Source organism: Carcharodon carcharias, chromosome 6 (assembly GCF_017639515.1).
Source record: "Carcharodon carcharias isolate sCarCar2 chromosome 6, sCarCar2.pri, whole genome shotgun sequence".
In the NCBI taxonomy this organism is placed as follows: Eukaryota; Metazoa; Chordata; class Chondrichthyes; order Lamniformes; family Lamnidae; genus Carcharodon; species Carcharodon carcharias.
Window position 1 is genome coordinate 78,230,316 of NC_054472.1, and position 22,763 is coordinate 78,253,078.

General features: G+C 43.0%; 1 protein-coding gene across 2 annotated transcripts in view; it reads right to left on the minus strand.

The window, feature by feature from the left end:
• Positions 1 to 129: 129 nt before the first annotated feature.
• LOC121279354 (cysteine-rich secretory protein LCCL domain-containing 1-like) overlaps positions 130 to 22,763 on the minus strand; it is an 89,467-nt gene continuing 66,833 nt past the window's right edge. For both annotated transcript variants that reach the window (XM_041190535.1, XM_041190534.1), the window contains exons 10-15: positions 22,026 to 22,156; positions 18,065 to 18,108; positions 17,895 to 17,967; positions 11,086 to 11,161; positions 3,277 to 3,410; positions 130 to 1,799 (exon numbers count right to left, since the gene is read on the minus strand). In XM_041190535.1, the coding sequence (XP_041046469.1) occupies positions 1,748 to 1,799; positions 3,277 to 3,410; positions 11,086 to 11,161; positions 17,895 to 17,967; positions 18,065 to 18,108; positions 22,026 to 22,156 (510 nt within the window). In that variant the 3' untranslated portion in view covers positions 130 to 1,747. The remainder of the gene's footprint in view (positions 1,800 to 3,276; positions 3,411 to 11,085; positions 11,162 to 17,894; positions 17,968 to 18,064; positions 18,109 to 22,025; positions 22,157 to 22,763) is intronic.

Sequence of the window (22,763 nt, forward strand, 5' to 3'; positions counted from 1 at the left end):
CACATCCGCAGAAACGGTGTATGTATTGTGGGCAGAATGGGGGCCGATTTCCTTTCCCTGTTTGGCGGTAAGAGTTACAGTGAAAAAGATCCTTTCTTGTGTACAAATAATGGAAGGCACACTGAACAATAATGGTGCAACATTTACTGTTTAGGATCTTTAATTCAAAATATTTGATAGAACGCATTTTCTGAATTGAAAAAAAATCTGTGCAAGCACATATACTACAACCAAGGACAGTATCTGAGGTAGTAAAGATACATAATGGCAGACAGCACTGTTTGAAAGACAGATATCATAAAAGGTTTAGAAGTTATGAGTACAAAAGGCAATTTAACCATGATAACAAAATAACATAAATAATTTTCAACAGATTTGTGGTCTGTAAGCAATATAGTTTTTTTATAGAAACAACCAGCACCTTTATACCATGTTTCACATATCAAATAATGGAATATAAATGTGCTAGCTTATTTTCCAAAATAGTGCTTTATAATCTAAATTATATGGCCCACCTGTGCATAAACTATGCTAACTTTGCCTAGAATTTTATTTAATGACTTTACAAATGCAGGTGTGAAGTATATTACCATATTGACCAAGAAATTGGAGTAGTGCCGAAAACTGGTGTGAAATGAGTGTCACAAAATGAACATGCATCTGAAGAAAATGTCTGAGCCCACTGGAAATTCGGCATCAGGCTTTATCTGCAGATGCCAACTGTTTGTCCAATTCAGCTCACAGGTTGAGGCTTCAAGAAATTCAGCCAGTTCTGACATCAAGCCAACCTCCAGGTAGTTCTTGAGAGGAAAGGGGAGCAAACCAGAAGCAGAGGATGGGGGCATACCTGTGCTGGCAACAGCTCGTGGTACTTTTACAGACACAGGAGTACTCATTTTCTACCAGGTTCCACAGATATGAATTTATTAAAAGGTTCACCTACCTTATTTGTGGTGGGTCTCCAATGGTCTTTTCCACGACCACTAGTTAGGTCGCTGAAGACCCAGATCAGCTGGGCAGAATATGCGAGGGTCAAGTTCTGCTCAGTTGATCACAAAAATTGGTATGAGGTTCTAAAACAGGTTTTGGCACCCCAATTTGCTTACTCAAGATGCCTAATACCTGTTTCAGGTGCTCACCCTGGACATTTGGAAGTTGCCAGCTTTCAGTTTGGGACCTGGCACACTTCTGGTAATGACTGGGTACAAGAGATGGTGCTACAAAGCTTGTCTCCCCCGATACTCTTCTCACTTCCAAAAATGGGTACGATAAATTTCAATTTTTCCCCCATTGTCTCTACAAACTTTTCATTTCTACTAGTAATACATTATTAGAATTGACTTACTTCCTGGCCTGCAGGAGTAACTGCCAGGTTTATAAAGCATTAGGTTAGTCCTATCTAATCTTGCTTTTCAATTTGAATTTTGTATTTTTTTTTTGTTGTGTCATTGAGTTAGCAGCATTCTGTTAGATAACAGTAATTATAGAAGTATAGATTTATTAGTTATAACTAAAAATGGGGCACAAACTTAATAAGTTTATTATTAGCTTATTAGGTACCTCGATTCTGTGTTTCTGATGTTCAGCAATACATTTTTTCAATATATAGTACAGAACTGTTTGGTTTGCAATGGATTACACTGTTTCTGCCAATATCACAACTCAGCAAAAAGCACAGCAAATAGTTGAAACACTTTGCTTCTTCCAAGTCTTTTACTAACTTTTCTGGATTATTTTCTCACTGGAATCAAATGACTGCAAATATTCTGAATGCTTTAGCTCCAGGTGGATTTTTAAGGCTAAAAGAGAAGAGAAAAACATTAGTTAAATATTAATACACATTCTTTTTCAATAGCTGTTCCCAAAGAACTAACATTTTTTGCAATCGCTGATCTAATTTTATACAGTTTCTGTTTATGTCTTTTTAGAAAGGCTCAAACTTAAGACAATAGAAAAATATTCACTGTTTGCAACTAATCCACAAAAGGATCCAGAAATATTGTAAAAACAAAAAATGCTGGAAATGCTCAACAATTCTGATTAAAGGTCATCGGCCTGAAATATTTCTTTCCACAGATGTTGCCTGACCTGCTTAGCATTTCCAGTCTATTTTGTTTTTATTTCAGGTTTCCAGCATTCACAGTATTTTCCTTTTATATTTGTAAAATGTTGTACGTCTGATGTATTGTAAGGAGCATAGTCACATGTCTTATGATCTATTATGTATACAGCACTAATATGAATTTTGAACAAGGTGAAGTTAGGCCAAAAACCAGTATAGTCCTTAGTGCCTGATAATAATAACAGCTTAGCTACTTGTGTTATGAAGGTTTGAGCAGAGCTGAAATACAGATTCTGTACACTGTAGTTTGTACTTAAAGCTGATATTTCTATAGTAGGGAATCATTTCAGGATAAACCACCTCAGTAAGGTAAGCTGAAACTAAAGAACTAAGAAAGATTTTAACCTGGAAGAGTGTATTTGTATTTTTGAGCATTACCCCACTCTCATTTGCCCCATCAAAAGCCACTTCTACTAACATACTAACTTAGTATGGCAGAAACTGCCAATCAATACTCCAAACTGCCTAAATGATGATGTACAGGGTTTGTGGTGGTAATAAACCTCATTACTGACCTTATTTACATTAATATTAACCATGAGGTTACTTAATATAAGAAATGCTGCAATAGATACAGTTAACATTTTTTCAAGCTGGTTTTCTTTTCTGCTGATAGTATTTCTAACTGCTTCTTAGTTACAGTGAACACACGCTTAGAATGTTCATAGAAATCTTTGATTCTAGCACTACATGTGGGGTACATTTATGCATAATAGGTCTTAAAAGCCTTTTCAGAATTTAGTTCCTATGAATTAAAAAAATAATATTCAGGATGATTCCAAAGACAATACTAAGAAACTCAATTATTAATGAATCTCAAAATTCATCCCATAGCATTCTTATTTGTCTATGAAGTCCAGACACTTTGTAAACCAGTTATAAAAAAAAACAATATTTGTTGTGATACTGTATTAGTAAGCAGCTTTTAGAGGGATATGTTTTATCAGCTTACAGGAGCCAGGCAGTTCTGCATACCATACTCTCCAGTGAAATCATTAATCACTTTGTATAACATTGGGATGGGACAGACTGTTTCAGCCTGCTTCAGCCTGTTTATGTTTTTTCTCTTTAGCCAATAAGTTGAATAAGCTCTGCTGTTCAAAATTTAACTTTGGCATCTGACTAAGTCTGCTGCTTTAGATTATTGTTCCAACCTTTCAGAGAATATTCCGTTCTGGTATGAGCCAAAATAATGTTTCTTTTTGTCAACTGGCATCATGTCAATATAACCTCCTTCATGATTATGAATGACCCCGGCGTGTACAGCTGCTCTGCAAATACTGGATCTCTGGAGGAAAATAAAATTTAAAATAATTAATATATGAAATAAATTTGTCTCCGTGTGGCTTCATTCCTCAATCACAACCATCAGAAAAGACAAACCACTTTGGTTCTGAAATTATGTTAGACATCCAAAGTAAGCCAATATACTTGAAAGTGGAACGCTGCTTGCTTTTGGTATCTTAACTTCATTGTGCAAAGTAAGTCATAGTATACGTGTTTGTGCAGTGAGTCTTTAGATCAAAACAGTGAGAATGTAAAGAAAATAAAGAGGTAAGGATAGTAGATATGCAGCTGATCGGCAGAATTTTGCTGTGAGCGAGCAGGGGGCGGGGCCCGCTCACTGACGCGTAAAATGATGCAGGATGATGTTGGGCGGAATCACCGACGTCACCGCGCCCCATTTAAATTTTCAGGAAGGCGGGGGCACAGCAAAATCAGATGCGGGCCCGCTGACCTGTCAATGGCCAATTGAGGCCATTGACAGATCAATTAAAGTAATTAGTGTACCTGCCTGTTCAACCTTAAGGTTGGCGGGCAGGCCAGGAGACCCGGCGGCAAAAAGATAAAACATGAAACCTCATCCACTGGTGGGATGAGATTTCATGCAGGGTTTTAAAATTTTTAATAAAGTTATTATGTTAATTATGACCATGTCCCATCTCATATGACATTGTTACATGAGGGGGACATGTTAGGGATTTATTTTTATTCTTAATATTTAAAAAAGTGGAAGCGATCTCCCTGAGGCTGCACCTAGCCTCAGGGAGATGTGCGCTCTTTCGTGAGCATGTGTGAAAGAGTACACTCTCGCTTTTGGGGAATCCCCCTGCCCGCACAGGAAGCGCATAGCACTTCCCACCGGACATCACGCTGGGTGGGCCTTAATTGGCCCGCCCACATAAAATGGCAGCGGGGCCCACTTCTCCGGCGAGGATCGGCTCCCTGCCTGCAGGAGATTGGCTCGGGCCCATCCGCCCGACAGGCAGAAAATTCTGCCCGAGAAGGATAAACAGCAGAAAGTTTAGAGGAGCACTGACCACATTAATATCAATAAAGTGGATACATGGATAATTATGGTTGCAACAAAGAACATAAATCATTTATTGGGTTATGATGATGAGCTCATCTTGTACGTGAGTGAAAAGTATGAAAAAGACTCCAGGTACAGCATCTGAAAACATTGTCAGTTTTCACTTGTACATCCTTAACCAATTCTACCTCACCAACACCTCTCGCAACTCCTCCACAATCGCAAAATTATCAGACCGCTTGTCAGAAATTTCCTCCAATAGAATGCTGGGAAGGCTGAAGCCATTCTCTTTGCTCCCTGCTATAAACTCTGTTCCCTAGCAACTGACTCCATCCCTCTCCCTGGCAACTGTATGAGGCTGAACCAGACTATGTGCAAACTTGTTGTTACATTGTTGTTTGTGAGCTTGTTGTGTGAAAACTACACTTCTAAAAGTACGTCATTGGCTATAATGTGGACAATCATCAAGTAAAGCTTTTCGTAGGTAAATTATTGGCAAAGGTCTCAGATTGACTGCAGTTTTTTGCGTTGCTCATTTGGCCACTTCTTCCTAATGTAAAGCTGTTGGCTCTCTGATGTCCGGCCTTCTCCATTCTGCAAGGCCCTATCATGCCATTTCCTTTTGACATCATGGTTACCATTTACTCTTGATGTAATGGTTGCCATTTATCTTTGACAACTGTGCTCAACAAGCAGCCACCACCTTCTGGCAGAGCTTGGAGTCACTAAGTTGGTGCCAAGTTCACCTCTAGGCCAATTAGAGCAACTGCATTTGAAGATAGTGTTGCATGAATGACGCAGACTGGTGCAGGATTAGAATCCAGAAATGATCAGGGCATCATGTTCCTGAACAAAAACAGAATTACCTGGAAAAAATCAGCAGGTCTGGCAGCATCGGCGGAGAAGAAAAGAGTTGACGTTTCGAGTCCTCATGACCCTTCAACAGAACCAGGTGAATCCAAGGAGAGGGGTGAAATATAAGCTGGTTTAAGGTGCGGGGTTTGGGGTGGTTGTAGGGACAAGCAAGCAGTGATAGGAGCAGATAATCAAAAGATGTCACAGACAAAAGAACAAAAGAACACAGAGGTGTTGAAGTTGGTGATATTATCTCAACAAATGTACTAATTAAGAATGGATGGTAGGGCACTCAAGGTATAGCTCTAGTGGGGGTGGGGGGGGCATAAAAGATTTAAAAATAATGGAAATACGTGGGAAAAGAAAAATCTATATAAATTATTGGAAAAAACAAAAGGAAGGGGGAAGAAACAGAAAGGGGGTGGGGATGGAGGAGGGAGTTCAAGACCTAAAGTTGTTGAATTCAATATTCAGTCTGGAAGGCTGTAAAGTGCCTAGTTGGAAGATGAGGTGTTGTTCCTCCAGTTTGCGTTGGACTTCACTGGAACAGTGCAGCAAGCCAAGGACAGACATGTGGGCAAGAGAGCAGGGCGGAGTGTTAAAATGGCAAGCGACAGGGAGGATTGGGTCATTCTTGCGGACAGACCGCACGTGTTCTGCAAAGCGGTCGCCCAGTTTATGTTTGGTCTCTCCAATGTAGAGGAGACTGCATTGGGAGCAACGAATACAGTAGACTAAGTTGGGGGAAATGCAAGTGAAATGCTGCTTCACTTGAAAGGAATGTTTGGGCCCTTGGACGGTGAGGAGAGAGGAAGTGAAGGGGCAGGTGTTACATCTTTTGTGTGGGCATGGGGAGGTGCCATTGGTGGGGGTTGAGGAGTAGGGGGTGATGGAAGAGTGGACCAGGGTGTCCCGGAGGGAACGATCCCTACGGAATGCCGACGGGGGGGTGAAGGGAAGATATGTTTGGTGGTGGCATCATGCTGGAGTTGGCGGAAATGGCGGAGGATGATCCTTTGAATGCAGAGGCTGGTGGGGTGATAAGTGAGGACAAGGGGGACCCTATCATGTTTCTGGGAGGGAGGAGAAGGCGTGAGGGCGGACACACGGGAGATGGGTCGGACACGGTTGAGGGCACTGTCAACGACCGTGTGTGGAAAACCTCGGTTAAGGAAGAAGGAGGACATGTCAGAGGAACTGTTTTTGAAGTAGCATCATCAGAACAGATGCGAAGGAGGCGAAGGAACTGAGAGAATGGGATGGAGTCCTTACAGGAAGTGGAGTGTGAGGAGCTGTAGTCGAGGTAGCTGTGGGAGTTGGTAGGCTTTTAATGGATATTGGTGGACAGTCTATCACCAGAGATTGAGACAGAGAGGTCAAGGAAGAGAAGGGAAGTATCAGAGATGGACCACGTGAAAATGATGGAGGGGTGGAGATTGGAAGCAAAATTAATAAATTTTTCCAAGTCCCAACGAGAGCATGAAGTAATCACCGATGTACCAGAGAAGGAATTGTGGAAGGGGGCTGGAGTAGGACTGGAACAAGGAATGTTCCACATACCTCATAAAGAGACAAGCATAGCTGGGGCCCATGCGGGTACCCATAGCCACACCTTTTATTTGGAGGAAGTGAGAGGAGTTGAAGGAGAAATTGTTCAGTGTGAGAACAAGTTCAGCCAGACGGAGGAGAGTAGTGGTGGATGGGGATTGTTCGGGCCTCTGTTCAAGGAAGAAGCTAAGGGCCCTCAGACCATCCTGGTGGGGGATGGAGGTGTAGAGGGATTGGACGTCCATAGTGAAGAGGAAGCGGTTGGGGCCAGAGAACTGGAAATTGTTGATGTGACGTAAGGTGTCAGAGGAATCACGGATGTAGGTGGGAAGGGACTGGACAAGGGGAGAGAAAAGGGGGTCAAGATCATGAGAAATGAGTTCCGTGGGGCAGGAGCAAGCTGACATGATCGGTCTACCGGGACAGTTTGTGAATTTTGGGTAGGAGCTAGAAGCAGGCCGTCCGAGGTTGGGCGTCTATCAGGTTGGAAGCTGTGGGAGGAAGATCCCCAGAGGAGATGAGGTCAGTGACAGTCCTGGAACCAATGGCTTGATGTTCAGTGGTGGGTCATGGTCCAGGGAGAGGTAGGAGGAAGTGTCTGCGAGTTGACGCTCAGCTTCCGTGAGGTAGAGGTCAGTGCTCCAGACAACAACAGGACCACCCTTGTCAGCGGGTTTGATGACAATGTCAGGGTTGGACCTGAGCGAACGGAGTGCAGTAAGTTCAGAGAGAGAGAGATTAGAATGGGTGAGAGGAGCAGAGAAATTGAGACAACTAATGTCGCGCCAACAGTTCTCAATGAAAAGATCAAGAGAAGGTAAGAATCCAGAGGGAGGGGTTCAGGTGGAGGGAGAATATTGGAGGTGGGTGAAAGGATCCGTTGAACGGGGAGAGGACTCCTGCCCAAAGAAGTGAGCCCAGAGACGAAGACGGCAGAAAAAGAGTTCAGCATCGTGCCGAGCCCAAAATTCATTGAGATGAGGGCGTAAGGGTGTGAAACTAAGTCCTTTGCTAAGCACTGAACGTTCAGCGTCGGAGAGGGGAAGGTCAGGGGGTATAGTGAATACATGGCTGGGGCTGGGATTGGAAGATAGGGTGGGGACGGAGGGACAGGCAGGGGTGAAGGGTCCTAGATGGGTGTTGGTGTCGATGAGTTGTTGGAGCTATTCCTGACCCTGTGCTGAAAACCAAGCCCCTGATCCAAGCCATTTTTAATGAAACCTGTGACGTTAACTGAGTGGCTTCATCATGAAAATTGGAATGCAAAAACATAGGCTGTCAATTTCCTCAAACATTCTGCTGCTGTACTGCCATAACATCTGGTGCACTCCTGACAAAGTCGCACAATCGTGTTCAAACAGAAGAAATCTTGCATTCCAGTCACAGTTATTTTCCTATGATGCACTGCCATTCCTAGTCGATGTGATTTTTGATGCATTTTGTAAGCCAGTACTGTATAAACAATTCATGCTACATTACATAGCCCTTCTTTAGCACTGTATTGTGAACTCATTTACATTGTTCCATTCATCATTCTCCTTTGAAAGTCACTCAGCAAAATTCAGAAGAGCAAAATGGAGATTGTTCAAGAAAAAACACATGGGAAAATTTCTGTGGGACCAGGGAGGAGCCAGAGAGCCCCATTCAAGAATCAACTGTAGAGCTTACTGAAGTAATAAAATGTTTTTTTAACAATCCAGTATGGTTAAATCTGAAGTTTTTAATACTGCAAAGTTCAATGTCACATTTGGATTAAGAGCTTGCACAATTCTAAACATCCTGTTTAAGTAGCAAATTAAGCAACAGGAGAAACAGCTAAGGTGCACAATTGGGAATATGCAATTATTCAGAAATGACTAACACCATTTTTAAGCAAATGCATATCTGCAAATCTTGCACAGGCAATTATTAAAAAGTCAGTCATGTTTTTTGTCAATTTATCTGAGACAATACTGTCATAAGACTGTCAATATTTCAAGGAAGTTAAGGTTCTGGGCTGTAACAATTGAAGTTAATGTCCCTAAATTTGGTGATAAAAGTTTTTAAAAAACCTTGGGCCTGCTGAACTGACTTGAAATATTGGAAAGATTACAATAATAAATATCACTGAATAAAAAAAGATGAAGCACTAAATTTGAATGCCATTAAGGTCTTATTTGTTTTACACATTATTATTGTATAGGCGTATGATTAATAACTTCTCAGATTTAAAAGGGAAACTTTACTGTGGGTTAAGTGTTTTCTGGTGCAAAGCTTCAAGTGCTACAAATTAATATTGAGACTCAATTTTAATGTATATAAAATCTTGCAAATTGGGCAAAGATTTGTACCAAGAATGTTTTAGGTTAAAAAAGAATTAAAGATGAAAAGTTGCATCCATTTTGTTTCCTTTAAGTAGTAAATTTGAATTGGGGAACTCCCACTTGTAACATTACATGCTTTTGCCACCCATGGATATGACTTACTTTACTTCATTCATTCTGGAAAGGATGGCATCACTGTGGCTCCCTTGTTCTCTATACCTGGACTGCAAAACTTTCCACAGAGTTTTGGCAAACAAGAGCAATAATAAATAAACAAATATTGGCTTGGTTTTGAGTCCGAAGTCTCTGGAAAGTGTTGTTACCCAGGTGCAGAGCACAAACTGGTAGCAGTGGTAGCACCCGTCTAAGAATACGATGTATGAACAATATATGGCATCACAAAAGAAAAGAGGCTGGATGCTTCCAAAAACCACAGCAAATGCTTGACTGCATGAGTGTATTCTGCCTGGGAACAGACTGCTACATTTTTTTCAACAAGCTAGAGTTTGAAAACTTTGACTATGGGTCAGAGGCAAACAAAGTAAGATCTTGTGTATAGCAGACAGTTAACAGCAGAGGTTAACTCATAGGCCAGAATTTTATGATACCCCAGGGATAGGCCTTAAAATTGGGCACCATGCCAGCAGCACTATTTCCAGGCCTCGCCACTCTGCTGCGAATTTACCCACGGCGGTGGAGGTTGGAGCCAGGTCCTGGTGGATTGGTGGTTGAATATTGGGAGTGACCTCCCCTCAAAGTATTCACCCTCCCACATTTCCCCTTCCCTCATCCTCTCCAGTGGGCCCCCCATATCCCTGGCCAGCCTGGCTCCCAATGAGGCCCAGGACTTACCTTGAAGTCCGGCTCCATTGCAGCATGCTTCCCTCTGGACTCGCTGCAGTGGAATGCTTGGTGCTTTGGTAGGCCTGCCAAAAAGCCTGTGGTCACCATCAAGGAGCATGCAGGACTCGGGATCAAACTTTCACAGAGCCTTGCAAGGGGCTTGAAGCTCATGCTTTTCAGTGGGGCAGTCATAGTCAACTCTACTGACCTACCTGTAGACCCAACCATGATGCAGCATCTGATGGTTAAAGTCTCATTGCAGCACAAGCAGAAACCACTCAAAGCCTGAGTGCTACAGTGGAAGCTCAGACTGAAGTCATGCAAGCTCAGCTTTTTGTCATGCAGGTTATAGCTGCTGCTATCATGGCTCCAGATGCCAGCACTCAGAGAGATGCAGAGTCTCACAGAAGTCCAACAATCTGATTAGCTTTTGGTGAAGATGAAGATCCAGATCCAGGATCTTTTTAATGGATCTATTAACATTGGGAAATAGGGCTAATTGCCCTTCTTTTAAGAATGTTGTGGGTTGTTTTATTTAGAAAACATTCTATTGTTTTAGAATGTTGTGAATTGTCTCAGCTTTAGCAGTGGAATTTGTCACAGCTGTCAAAATGTGAACAGAGTTTTCAGAGCAGGTTGTTGGATATGGATTGGTTTGAAGTCTCCTCAGTGAGATGGGAGCTCTTAATAAAAAGATTTCTTTTTCAGCTTTGTAGTTACAGAGCAGGCAGTGAAAAGTCTCAAGAACTAGCTGCGTAATTGTAATAACTTATGCATTTAACACAGTGTGGTGGAGATATGTGCTCCACTGACTTCTTTCCTCACTTGTTCAACATGTATTTGATAACGGTATATTAAAAACAAATCGGAGTCATAACATACATCAGAGAAAAATGAGATGATGTCTAGCCTATCATGTTGTGCTGTTCATTAGGACTGTTAATTGAATTCCCATTATATATATACATACATATATATATATATATATATATACGCACACATACACAAACACACATAAGTGCATTAACTATGATATAATACTGAAACTTCATAAAATAACTGAAAGAAATCACCTAGCAAGATGTATTCCAGCTACTTACATCGGAATAGAAACGGGTTCCAATTACCCGAGCCAAATGTGGATTTTCCTGCATACAATTTTGTGGACAATATATCCTGAAATTAGAAAGCAAATTGCATAGGTTCAATACTTGAGTCTAATTAAAATCATCACAGCAATGGTGACAATGTCAGTATTGTTAGATGATTTTCACTGTTAAAATAATATATTTTCAAAAGGAAATCCTTAACCAAAATGTTTTGAGACATTTCCTACCCTAATAAATATTGCCTTCACTTAAGTGGCACGCTTAACAATTTTCTACTAAAATCAGTCCTATAGGAAGATCTTCATATATATGTTGAGACACATTAATGCCCTTATCGTCACTATTTCTAATGTTAAAACATCTATGGATCTATCCTTAGTTCCTCAGTCAGTAATCTACTGACACACACTCTGTGTCCAATAAAGATCTATGGGTTGCATTACACGGCCCTCAACCTAAATTACTCAGTATGGATTCCAACAATGCTATGTTTGAAGATCTTAATAGTCTAGCCAATGAAACAAGTTCTTCTAAATCACGCTGTGCCACTTTCTCCTCCAACTTTCTCCCAACATGTATTTTCACTAAAGGTGTTATAGGGTATGATTTCACAGTTAGTTATCTTGGGTATTTACCCCAAGTGGTCCCTACAGCTAAACTTTAGATCACTCCACCTAATCTCTCCTTTCATGGCTCAGTGCCTGTTTTCCATACATGAGGGACTCAATGTATATTTTTTGACATTAAAATATATTTTATAAATGAAAATTGCTGCTTTAAAAGTGGGTACACTGTCCAGTTTTCTCTTTCCTATTCCAGAGAGAAGTTATAACCTAACCCGTCTGGCAGGAAACCGATGGGATCCGATCAGTTTTCTATTTTATAATGCTGTCCACTGAAGTTAATAGAAACGAAAATCCACCAAGGTGCAAAACAAGTGGCCAATCGAATCCTGTCAGTTTCCTGCCGGGTAGGTAAGGTTAAAATTGCCCCAATATATTTGCTAAGTCAGATGTGGCAACACCAGCTAACATCAGCTTTTTTTTTTCTTTAATAGGACGTGAGCATCATTGAGCAATAAATACTGGCCTTGCCATTCCTAAGTGCCCTTGAGAAGGTGGTGGTGAACTGTCATCTTGAACTGTTGCAGTCCATCTGGCGTAGTTAGACCCAAAGTGCTGTTAGGAATGGAGTTCTACAATTTTGATCCAGTGACAGTGAAGGGATGGCGATATAGTTCCAAGTCAGGATAGTGTGTGGCTTGGAGGGAAACTACAGGTGGCGGTGTTCCCATGCTTCTGCATAACCTGGTTCTCCTAGGCGGTAGAGTCAGGGTGAAGTTGCTGTTGAAGGAGCCTTGATGAGTTGCTACAGCATGTCTTATACATAGTATACACCTCTGGGAGTGAATGTTTAAGATGGTGGACGGAATGGCAATCAAGCAGACTGCTTCATCCTGGATTGTGTCCAGCTTTTTGAATGTTGTTGGAAGTGCACTCATCCAGGCAAGTATTCTATCATGCTCCCGATTTATAGATGGTAGACAGGCTTTTGAAGTCAAGAGGTGAGTTACTCTCTGCAGAGTTTCCGGTTTCTGACCTGTTACTTGCCACTTATCAGCCCACATCTGAATGTTGTCCGGCTCTTGCTGCATATGGACATGGACTGCTTCAGTATCTAGGGTTTTGTGAATGGTATTGAACATTGCACAATCAGCGAACGTCTCCACTTCTGACCATATGATGGAGGGTAGGTCATTGATGAAGCAGCTGAAGATAATTGAGCTTAGAACACTACTCTGAGGAGCTCCTGCAGTGATGTGCTGGAGCTGAGATGATTGGTATGGTGACTTCCTCCCCCAGCCTCAAGCCCTGATTTGCAGCCCACAATCACAGCCAATGCTGACCCTCATCACAAGCTCACAGCTGGAGCCTGCTTTCCTCCCAATTGCCAAGGTCCATCCCCAAACGTCTCATCCCTAAGGGTGTCTGGCGATGGTTTCCTGGCCACTTGTTTTTCCAGCTGGCAGTTGGCCAACCTGTCAATTTGGTTGACTGCTTGGCAGGAAATAGAACAAAGTAATTATAATGACGTAATTATGATAATCAATTGTTGAAGCAGTTCATGTGTACAATAGCTAATTCTGTATCACTAAAAATCACTGAGCTTCAAGACGTTTTTCATGCTTTCACACCCTGCCTCTCATCCGCTCCTGAATCTTAGGTTAAGTTCACTTAACTTCTTTTGTTAAGTTTGGCTGGACTTTCATGTCCCCAGCCTCACCAGGCTTCCACCTCCATCCTTAGTCCTTCGCCCCTAAACTCCTTCCTCCCCACCTCACTGGACTCCTTGCCCCCTCCATCCAGCATGTGAAGCATGTGTTCCTTCAGGGTCTGGCAGCTGTAGGGCTCCAACATCTTCTGCTCCTCAGATGTCTGCAATCTGAACAATAAGCCCTGACATCTGCACATCGCTCTTGCCCAGGCCTGTTCTGGGCTGATGCATTTTCAAGCTGCCTTAATGGTAAATCCGGCATTGGGGGATGATTCTAGTCGGGCCTTACTTTATACCTCATTAGCGGGATGCACGGCGAGTTTACGCTGACCTCCAAAGGAATTGGCATCCCGTCATGGCACACATCATTAGCTGATCCCGCTGTGCATTCATGCCAGCATGAAACTGATTTTTGGCCTTCTCACCATATTGTCCCCCCCAACCGCCACCGCCACCCACCACCTCCATGATGCCCAACGCCAACGGGACTAGAAAATTCCAGACATTAATTTCTACTTTTCATTGGCCTGACTTTTATCTTTGGTGGGCGCAAGTGATCAGCGGGCCTGAGAGTAGTGGGAAAACGGGCCCCCGACGGCAATCGGCCCCCAACCACAATTTCACACTGGAACAGCCGGCCAGGGTGAAACGCGCACTGAAAAGCACAGCGCTGCTGAGGTGAGGGCAGGAAGTGGGCAGGCGGTGACGTTTGCGTGGGCACATGTGAGCGCTGCAAGAGAGCTCCCTGAAGCTGCAGGCCTGAAAATTCTAAAATGAAGGTTCAAAAAGCTGCAAAAAAAAAATCCATGCATCAGAATCAATCTCCTGAAAATATAGCCAATAAAAATGCTGTCCACAGATGTTTATCTTTATTTTATTTCATAGCAGAAATTTCATCCCTTGGATGAGGTTTGGTGAAAAATGTGAAGTCTGCCTGGCCGACTCGCCCGACCACCAACCGTGAGGTTGGATGGGCCACGAAAACTGGGAGACAATTTCGCCGTTAATGGGCTTAATTGTTGGCGGGCGTGCTTCCGACTTCTGCTTGCACCCGTCAAGCGAAATAACACACGAGTGTGCGGTGATGTCAGGACGCTTGCTCGACATCTTCTCGCCTGATTTTAGGCCCGATCAGGTTGGGCGCGCAACTGCCCGCAGGATGTAAAATTCAGCCCATTGTGTTTACATATCTTACTCCTCACACAACACCAGAAGTGAAGAGAGTCAACCATAACTTGTAACCTCATGGCCCAGCATATCCTCTCCTCTACCATTACCACTAAAACAGGGGACCAAGCCTGGTTCAATAAAGACTGCAGGGGGCACACCAGGAGCAGCACCAGGCATACCTAAAAATGAGGTGTCAACCTGTTGAAGCTATAACACAGGACTACTTGCACGTCAAACTGCATAAGCAGCAAGTGATAGACAGAGCTAAGCAATTCTACAACCAATGGATCAGATCTAAGCTCTGCAGTCCTGCCACATCTAGCCATGAATGGTGGTGCACAATTAAGCAACTCACTGGAGGAGGAGGCTCTACAAATATCCCCATCCTCAATGATGGGGGAGCCCACCACATCAGTGAAAAAGATAAGGCTGAAGTATTTGCTACAATCTTCAGCCAGAAATTCCAAGAGGATGATCCATCTTGGCTGCCTCCAGAGGTCCCCAGCATCACAAATGCCAGTCTTCGGCCAATTCGATTCACTCCACGTGATATCAAGAAATGGCTGAAGGCACTGGATAGTGCAGAGGCTATCATCCTTGACAATATTCCAGCAATAATACTGAAGACCTGTGCTCCAGCACTTGCTGCGCCACTAACCAAGCTGTTCCAGTACAGCTACAACACTGGCATCTACCCAGCTGTGTGGAAAATTGCCCAGGTATGTCCTGTACACAAAAAGCAGGACAAATCCAACCCGGCCAATTACCGCCCCATCAGTGTACTCTTGATTATCAGTAAAGTGATGGAAGTGGCCATCAACAGTGCTATCAAGTAGCACTTGCTTAGTAATAACCTGCTCACTGACACCCAGTTTGGGTTCCGTCAGGGCCACCCAGCTCCTGACATCATTACAGCCTTGATTCAACCAGGGACGGAAGAGCTGAACTCCCGAGGTGAGGTGAGTGTGATTGCCTTTGACATCATTTCTACCTTTCATTGGCCTGAGTTTTACCTTTGGCAGTGTGCGTGATTAACAGGTGTGACATCAAGGGGCCCTAGCAAAACATGAGTCAATGGGAATGAGGGGAAGGCTCTCCACTGGCTGGAGTCATACCTAGCACAAAGGAAGTTGGCTGTGGTTGTTGAAGGTCAGTCATCTCAGCTCCAGCGCATCACTACAAGAGTTCCTCAGGGTCTAACCATCTTTAGCTGTTTCAATGACCTTCCTTCCATCCAGAGGTCTGAAGTGATGAAGTTTGCTGATGATTGCACAATGTTCAGGACCATTCTCAACTCCTCAGATACTGAGCAGTCCATGTCCGAATGCACAAGATCTGGACAAAAGTCAGGCTTGGGCTGACAAGTGGCAAGTGACATTCATAGCGCACAAGTGCCAGACAATGACCATCTCCAACAACAGAGAATCTAACCATCGCCCCTTGACATTCAATGACATTACTGTTGCTGAATCCAAAACTGTTCACATCCTGGGGTTAACATTGACCAGAAACTAAATTGGTCCAGCCATTCAACCAAACGTATCCACACCATATGGGCTGCAGGGGTTCAAAAGGCTGCTCACTACCACCTTCTCAAGGGCAACTAGGGATGGGCAATAGATGTTGGCCCAGCCTTTGAAGCCTGGATCCCCTGAATGAATACAAAAAAATGCAAATAATGTGGCTACAAGATCAGGTCAGAAGCTAGGAATCTTGTGGCAAGTAATACACTTCCTGACTCCCAAAAGCCTGTCCACAATCTACAAGGCACAAGTCAGGAGTGTGATGGAGTACTCCCCACTTGCCTGGATGAGTGTAGCTCCAACAACTCTCAAGAAGCTTGACACTATCCACGACAAAACAGCCTGCTTGATTGGCACCCCATCCACAAGCATTCATTCCCTCCACCACCAACGCACAGTGGCAGCAGTGTACACCATCCACAAGATGCACTGCAGAAACTCACCAAGGCCCTTAGACGGCACCTTCCAAACCCACAACCACTGCCATCTAGAAGGACAAGGACAACAGATATATGGGAACACCACCACCTGGAATTTCCCCTCTGGGTCACTCACCCATCCTGACTTGGAAATATATCACCATTCCTTCACTGTCTCTCAGTTATATTCCTGAAACTCCATCCCTAACAGCCCTGTGGATGTACCAACACCACATGGACTGCAGGGGTTCAAGGAGGCAACTCACCAGCACCTTCTCAAGGGCAATTAGGGATGAGCAAAAAATGCTGGCCTAGCCAGCGAAGCACATACCCCTTGAATGAATTTATAAAATTCTAAAATCACATGATTTAGTAGTGGATATATTAGTGGTTTAATACTCAGCATTTTAACCTGTAAGATAAAAACAAAATACTGAGGATGCTGTAAACCTGAAAAAAAGAACCAGAAAATGCTACACAAACTCAGCAGGTCTGACAGTATCTGTGGAGAGAAAAACAGAGTTAATGTGGGGTGAAAAGTGAGGACAAGGGGGACCCTATCATGGTTCTGGGAGGGAGAGGAAGGCACGAAGGCAGAGGCGTGAGGGGTGGTTCGGACATGGTTGAGGGCCCTGTCAACCATAGTAGGTGAGAAACCTTGGTTAAGGAAGAAGGAAGACATGTCATAAGCGCCGTTTTGGAAAGTGGCATCATTGGAACAGATGCAAAGGAGGCGAAGGAACTGAGAGAATGGGATGGAGTCCTTACAGGAAGCAGTGTGTGAGGAGCTGTAGTTGAGGGAGCTGCGGGAGTCGGTGGGCTTACCTTAATGCCACCATCAGCATCTCCCTTAGCCCATACCACTACCATTGCCCCTTTGTCCTTTTGTTCATGACATCTTTGTCAATTTCTCCTTTGCCCCCACCTATCACTGGCCTTCTATCCACCTTCACCTGCTCCACCCCCCTTAAACAGTATAAATCTCATCACAGTTTTACTTCTCTTTAGCTCTGAAGAAGTCATACGGACTTGAAATGTTAACAGACGCTGTTAGACCTGCTGAGTTTTTCCAGCATTTTCTGTTTCTTTTTTAACCTGTAACTTAATTTATTTAATTCCTAAAGTGTTTTTTTTTGAAGTATCAATCTCAACAAAGCTGCCTGAGATGTTAAACAGTGAGCTGCTTTTTTAGAATGGGCAAAGAGGAACTGGAAATTTTGTTCAGCAGATACGTTATCATTCATTTCCGAAAAAACAGACATGGTGACCCTGGCAGCACAACACCAGGAACAGCACAGAGCATGCAAAACCAAAGATTCGGGAATAGGTGGTAGGGTCAGGGGTGGAATGAAGACAAGCTGCAAACTACAGTTTTAAACAAAATTCAGTACAGATCAGTGCATCATTTATTTACCTTGGACAATGTGAAGTTGGCTTTTTGAATGTGCATATTTGATGTCCTCTTGTCTGGCAGTTAGCAGATTGGACTGTGTGTAAAATAAAAGTTAGAATTAATAATTAAAATATACATAACTACAATAAACTAAAACAAAGATATTTAAAATACGTCTCAAAAGAACTAACCTGTTACTTTAGAGACGGTGAATGAATTGGCAGCTTTATATTTACTAAAGCAAAAGGAGAAATGTGTAAGTTTGTTATAGTGAGGATTGCAGATCTTCCATTTATAATCAAATACATTGTTGGGAACAATCGTTGAAGCAATTCAGTTTTAAAATAGTTGATTCTGTAATACAAAAATCACTGAGCTTCAAGGTATTTTTCATTTTAAATATGATTTAACTGTGTATTGGAGAATAGTTGTCTTTAATTATTTTGCTGACTCAGCTGTTAGGTATCAGCCGTGGATCAGTTAGTAGCACCTTGTCTCAGAGTCAGAAGGTTGTGAATTCATTCCACTCGAGGACATGAGCACAAATATCAAGGCTGACACCACAGTGCAGTACTGAGAGGGCACTGCAACGTAAAAATCACTGTGTTTTGGACAACATGTTAAACTGAGGTCCTGTCTGCCCTCTGAGGTAGATGTAAAGGATCTCATAATACTATTTTGAAAAAGACCAGGGGTGCTATTCACGATGTCCTGGACAATATTTATCCCTCAGAAGTACTTTGTTGGCTGTAGAGTGCATAAATATATATATATATGTATATAAACGCAAGTCATTCTTTGTTATTCTGAAGTTGTGACAATTTTTTTCTTCATTTGTACAAGGTGCAGCAGCACTAGCAATGCCAGCAATGACTGCCCATCCCTAGTTTTCCTTGAGAAGGCGGCCTTCTCGAACTGCTAGAGTCCATGTGTTACAAGGATCACATGTGAGAGAGGAAGCTCAGGATTTTGACCCAGAGACAGTGGAGGAATGGCAATATAGTTCCAAGTCAGGACGGTGTGTGATTTAGTGGGGAATTTGCAGGCGATGCTGTTCCCAGGCATCTACTGTTCTTATTCTTCTAGGTGGTAGAAGTCATGGGTTTGGAAGAGGATGTTGAAGAAGTCTCAAGATGCTGCAGTGCATCTTGTAAATGGTATACAGTGCAGACACTGTGCACCAATGGTGGAGGGAGTGAATGCTTAAGGTGGCGGATGGGGTGCCAAGCAGCATTTGCTTTGTCTTAATGGCACTGAGCTTCTTGGATGTTGTTGAAGCTGAACTCATCCAGGCTTGTGGAGAGTGTTCCATAACACCCCTGGTGTGTGCCCTGTAGATGGTGGACAGGCTTTGGGGAGTCAGGAGGTAAGTTCTCATCGCAGATCTTCTAGCTGCAGTATCTATATGGTTAGTTCTGTACTGTTTCTGATCAGTGGTAAAACTCAGATCTTGCTGCACGCAGGCACGGGCTGCTTAATTATCTGAGAAGTTATGAATTAAACTGAATGTTGCATAATCATCCCCACTTCTGACCTTATGATGGAGGAAAGGTCATTGATGAAGCAGCAGAATATTATTGGACCTAAGATATTACCCTGAGGAACTCCTGCAGCGATGTCCTTGGTCTGAGATGACAGGCCTCCAACAACCACAGCCAACTTTCTTTGTGCTGGGTATGATTGGACTTGGTCTTCACAAGGACTGTGCAGTAGTCACTCCTATCAATACTTTCATGGACAGATACATCAGAGACAGGTAGACAGGCCAAGAAGGCTTTTCCCTCATGTGATTTCCACCAGCCGCAGGTCCAATCTGGCAGGTACCCCACTCAGAGCACATTCTGTGCCCTTGCTACCCTCAGTGCACCTTCGAAGTGGTGTTCAACATAGAGGAGTGCTGATTCATCAGTTTAGGGAAGGCAGTTGGTTATAATCAACAGAAGGTTTCCTTGCCCAACTTTGACCAGATGCATGAGACTACATGGGATCTAGAGAGACTACATGGGATCTAGAGTCAATGTTAAGGGCTCCCAAAGTCACTTACTCCCGACTGTATACCCTGTGCCGCCATTGTTGGGTCTGCCCTGCCACTGGGATGGTGATCCAGGAGCTGAGACTTTGGCTTTATAAAATACTTTGTAAAATATGATTCTGTGATTATGACCATATCAGGCTGTTGCACAAGTCCCAGATGTTAGTGAGGGGAACTTTGCAGGGTTAACTAGACAGGGTGTGCCTTTGATATATCCGGTGCCTAAGTCAATGCCAGGTGGTCTGCAGATAGGACCATTACATTCTTATTCAACTTTTTCATACTGGTTTGATACAACTGAGTGGCTTGCTTAGCCACTTCAAAGGACAAGAGTCTGGAGTCACATGAAGGCCAGACAAAGATAGCAAATTTCTTGCACTGAACATTATAAGAATTGATAATCACCCAGTAGTTTCATGATCAACCTTACTGGGGCTAGTTTTTAAATTCCAGATTTATTTAAATTCCATGGCAAATTTGAACTCATTGTCCAGGCTTTCAGATTAAGAACCCAGTGACATCATTACTATACTACGGTTTCCATATCTATTCCCAATGTCGTACTATCAATTTTGATGGCTTAGATTACTGAGCTTAAAGTCATTAACTGTGGTATTCAATCCTATCCATATTTGTTTTGTTAGCAAACATGTTTCACGTTACAATAGAAACAATACTTGAGTGCTATAAGGGTGAGTAAGTGAGCAAAATTGGGTAGGGAAGCCTACTGCTTCATCCTTGTTACAACCTAGATTTCATTCTTTCACTCCAGTCAGACAGGCTGGTGTCTGCCCTTCACTGTCCTGTCACTTGCCACAGAAATTTATTGGTGAAGATTACACGCACACTTGTGGAGGCCAAAATGCCTCACCTATCTTAGTGTACTAGCATCATGCAGACAACAGGTCCTGATTGAAACCCAGCAATGGGAATTCACCCTATTTGCCCCAGCTTAGGGAGTCCTCCTATTTTTTTGTCTTGTAGGTTGGGGCAGGGGTGTTGCAGAAAACAACACAAAGATTCAACATAATGGTGTCTCCCTGTTGCCTCAGTAATTCTGCCAGCTTCTCACTAAAGCTACAGCAGGGGAATAAAGAAGCCCTGATAAATTTGAGGTCAACTTCTTTAGGCCTTGGTTCAGTCTGAGGCTTAATCTTCAACAAGTTTCCAATCTTCACATGCTTCTTCCACCTTTAAGATTGGCCTCCTCTCTTCTGTTGCTGGAGTGGGTGTCCCATATTTATAAGCTACTCAGCAGACACTGTCAGTGTACCTGTAAAAACCACTATCATTACCTCCTCATAAAACTGACCATTAATCTTCAATTACTCTCACATTTATGACCTCCCTTTCCCTTCTAAAACCATAAAATGTTTTCCTGTATCCCCTTTCACTCACTCTCCCCTTCCCTTCTTCTCCACTCCTTCTTTCCCTTCCATCACTTTCTCTTCCAGTCTTCAACATTTCTCTCTTGTCTGGCACTTTATCCCCCTCTCCTTCTCCTGCCACTTTACCTACCTTCTTCCCATTTCTTCTTCCTGTTCCCTCTCCTACCTGTGACTCTCTTCCTTCTCCTTTCCTTATTCTCTTGTTCCTTCTCTCCCAACCTTTACCCTCTTCCTTTGCACCTTCAGTTGTCTGCCCTGTCCTCTCTCCCCTATTCTCCTCTCCTGTTTCTTGTCGCCACTCTTTGAGTGGGGGTGGGGGGAGTGGGGTTTGGGAGAAGGGTGGGAGAGCTACTGGCAGCATGTGTCAGACAAGTGTACAAGATGAGACCACAGTTGCATGTTTCAGCTCCATGTAAATGGGGTATCCTCCTCTTGCCCCCTCCCCCCCCACCAATCTCCAACAGAGTCAGTGATGGAAGGTGCTGGCAAGCTTGGTTAATGCATGACAGCTATGATCACTACCTGTGCATTTTTAGGGCTGCTATCTTTAAATCCTTCAAAAGGTATACGTTATGCAAAACAAATGTCTGCAAGGAGATTACAATAACTGCAATTTATAGGCAAATAGGCAGCATGGAGTTGCACTTGAAGGAGCAGAGGTATATAGCCCTACTTCTCTGCATTTCATTTACAGTTAATGAATAGTTTGCAACTGGAGTTACCAATACTCACCCAATTGATTGAACCCCATTTCTATTGGCTTTTATAAAGAAAGGTTTCTTTCCTTGTCTGGTAACATCAACCCAGCCACCTTCATTGTCCAGCACTCCATAATGCATTGCTGCTCTACAAATACTCGATTGCTGAAAAAATGCACATAAAATTAAAAGAATATAATAATCCCACTATCTTTGTGCTAACATATTCTGAGCACAACACCATTTTTCATTTTTTTTTTGCTGTAGTTGGCCTCTGTATTGTTGACAAAGGAAATAAAGATGTAAAATTGATCGTCGATGACAATAAGATATAAAATTTGATCCTGAGGGGATGAAGAAATCCAACTTGCACTGAAAATAGCCATAAAATGGGTGCAGCTGATACATGTACTGAATTATGTCAGTGAGAGTTATGAGCCAAATTTTTGCACATGCCTTACTGATTAGCATTTGCAAGGAGCCAGCATTATTGTATAGTTCGCCAATGGGGAAGGCTGCAGCTGGGTGGGTGGAAAAATTTGATAGTAGTGGTGTCAATGGATAGTAGTGATGTCATTTAATGGCTGTCTTAAAGGGGAAGTACAGATTTATTGCTTTTTGAATCATTTCTTCCAGCCACTTCTATAGAGTGAAGGTGGTGACTCGCAAAGGTTCTACAAGAACTCCCCTTTTGTCAGAATTCTCAGATGCTGCTCTGGAGGTCCTTGTGGAGAAGTAGCCAGGAGGAAGAAATTGATTTCTCTAGTGAACC